The 2,640-nt window shown below is 46.8% G+C and overlaps 1 protein-coding gene across 1 annotated transcript in view; it reads right to left on the bottom strand.

Moving 5' to 3' along the window:
• The window catches only part of B4GALNT2 (beta-1,4-N-acetyl-galactosaminyltransferase 2), a gene marked incomplete at its 3' end in the record, with an annotated part of 52,818 nt that overhangs the window by 29,957 nt on the left and 20,221 nt on the right, over window positions 1-2,640 (bottom strand). Inside the window, 2 exon segments of the mRNA XM_003786698.2 lie at window positions 734-871; window positions 1,822-2,019. Coding sequence (XP_003786746.2) covers window positions 734-871; window positions 1,822-2,019 — 336 coding nt within the window.

The raw sequence follows: 2,640 nt of genomic DNA, 5'->3' as shown, positions 1-2,640 counted from the left end.
GAGCTGTGAAGCCACGGCACTCTACCCAGGGGGATAGCTTGAGGCTCTGTTTCAAAAAAAAAAAAAAAAAAAAGATTCTGGGTTATGGACTAAGCACCTCTGATTGAAGATACCCTGCTATAAGCAGTGCCAGCCTTCAAGGAACCCTTCTTCTAAGGAAAAAGATGGAGACCAGCCCTGGGAGCACCAGTTTTAAGAATCTCTTTTTTTGGCTGAGCACAGTGGCTCACACCTATAATCCTGTATTTTGGGAGATTAAAGTGGGAGGATCACTCAAGCTCTGGAGTTCAAGACAAGCCTGAGCAAGAGCGAGACTCCATCTTTACTAAAATACAAAAATTAGCCAGGCGTGGTGACAAGCACCTGTAGTCCCAGCTACTTGGGAGGCTGGAGTATCACTTGAACCCAGGAGTCCAAGGTTGCTGTGAGTTAGGCTGATGCCACAGCATTCTAGCCTGGGCAACAGAGTAAGACTCTCTCAAGGAGGAGGGGGTGAGGTGGGGAGAAAGAAAAAGAGTGTTTTGAAATGTTTTATACATTCAAAGTTTTATAGTTTTATACGTATTCATTTTAAGGACTAGATTCTCAATTTCCTTTCTTTGCTATATACCTAATAGTTCCTCCCAGGAATCTCTGCAAGAGAGGGAGTTCCCTCCTCTTCTCTTAGGACCCACACCCTCAGAACAGACAGAACACTCTTGCTCTAGCTCAGAGCCCTCATACTCTCCCTTACCTCCTCTGAAAGTGTTCAAATTCAGCCTGTCTTCTGGCTTTCACGGCAGGGAGGTCCCTCTGGCCATAGGCATCCTCAAAGTTATAACCTCCCTGCCCGTTGGTGACTTCACATTTGCACTGGTTTTTCGGAAACAACCTAAAACAAGTAAGAGGACTGTAACCATGCACCGAGTGGCTGGGCTGGTACGAGGGAACCTGAGGCCTAACCCAGAGGTCTACTCTGAAAATCTCCTTTCCCACACCCGGCTGTGCTCATTGGGTTGAGACTCTAGAATCCCCAGCAGAGACCCTGACAGAGGTGCAAGGAGGGAGGGAGAAGGAAACCATGAAGGCTGAAAATGGTCCCTCTCTTGAATTCTCCCTTGCACATAACTATTTTTTTTTTTTTGGCCTGGATTTGAACTTGCCACCTCCCTTATATGGCCCTGCTCCTTGAGCCACAGGCACCCGTCCGCACATAACTTCATTAAATCTGAGGGCCATTCCAAGATCACTGGCATCTCAGCCCCAAGAGAAGAGGAAGGCAGGAGGATAGAAAGGCAGCATCTTCATGTAATTTTGGTCAAACAGGCCCTCCAACATTTTCAGGGATTTTGCTGGGTGCTGTAGAGAACAGACTGTGTCCCATAGACCATAACCTTTCCTGGTCCCCACAATTTGGAATCCCTTGTGCGACCAGGCTCAAGAAGGTAGAGAAACCATCTGTAAAATGGGCACAATGGGGCATAGTACACCATAGCAGGAGCGAAGAGGAGGAGGTCCCAACTAAAGTGAGAGAGAGGGCTCAGAGCCTGTGGCTCAAGTGGCTAAGGCGCCAGCCACATACACTTAAGGTGGCAGGTTCGAATTCAGCCCGGGCCCACCAAACAACAATGATGGCTGCAACCAAAAAATAGCCAGGTGTTGTGGCGGGCGCCTGTGGTCCCAGCTACTTGGGAGGCTGAGGCAGGAGACTCGCTTGAGCCCAGGAGTTGGAGGTTGCTGTGAGCTGAGATGCCACAGCACTCTACCCAGGGTGACAGCTTGAGGCTCTGTCTCAAAAAATAAAAAAAAATAAAGTGGGAGAGAGGACACTCAGTATCTCACCAGATTCCATCGTAGGTAAAGAGGTCCCTAAGACGTTTTTCAGGTAGAAGCTTCAGCCCCTGGACGCCCAAAGGATGTGGGGGCTCTGGCTTAAGGGTACTGAACACTGCTTGAAAGGACTCGCTTCTGAACATATAAAAAACAATGCCAAGTGCCAAGACTAAGACTGTCATCTTGAGGAGCCACCGAAATCTAGAGCTGTTGGGACACAAAAGAGCAAATTATGTTAAAATCTCTTTTCTTTATTAGATAACAGATGGCTTAACTCTATAATGTAAAATTATATAGTAGGAATATTAACCTGAGGGAAAGCGACAGCTAAACCTATATCTTAGAATGGTCACTAAAATTGATTTCTGAGAGAGGCATCAAGAATCAAGTTGCAACAAAGGGACTCAGAAAATCACAAATGAAAAGACAGGCAAAAACATCAGAAGAGTAGGTTTCGATATTAATGTCAGCATAGTTGAATTCAAGGAAAAAAAGGTATTAAGTAGGCCACAAGGGACTGCTTATAATGATCAAATATATGATCCAAAACCAGATATAGTGGTCATGAACTTGATCCACTAAGTAACAGCATTAAAATATACAAAGCAGGGCAGCGCCTGTAGCTCAGTGGGTAGGCCGCCGGACACATACACCAAGGCTGGCGGGTTCAAACTCGGCACTGGCCTGCTAAACAACAATGGCTGGTGGGCGCCTGTAGTCCCAGCTACTCAGGAGGCTGAGGCAAGAGAATTGTCTAAGCCCAGGAGTTGGAGAATGCTGTGAGCTGTGATGCCACAGCATTCTACCAAGGACAATAAAGTGAGACTC

The sequence above is a fragment of the Otolemur garnettii genome, unplaced genomic scaffold, assembly GCF_000181295.1.
Source record: "Otolemur garnettii isolate 467f Iridium unplaced genomic scaffold, OtoGar3 scaffold00018, whole genome shotgun sequence".
NCBI classification, from domain to species: domain Eukaryota; kingdom Metazoa; phylum Chordata; class Mammalia; order Primates; family Galagidae; genus Otolemur; species Otolemur garnettii.
Note: the sequence above shows the minus strand (reverse complement) of the source record. Positions and strands in the feature narration are given on the sequence as shown.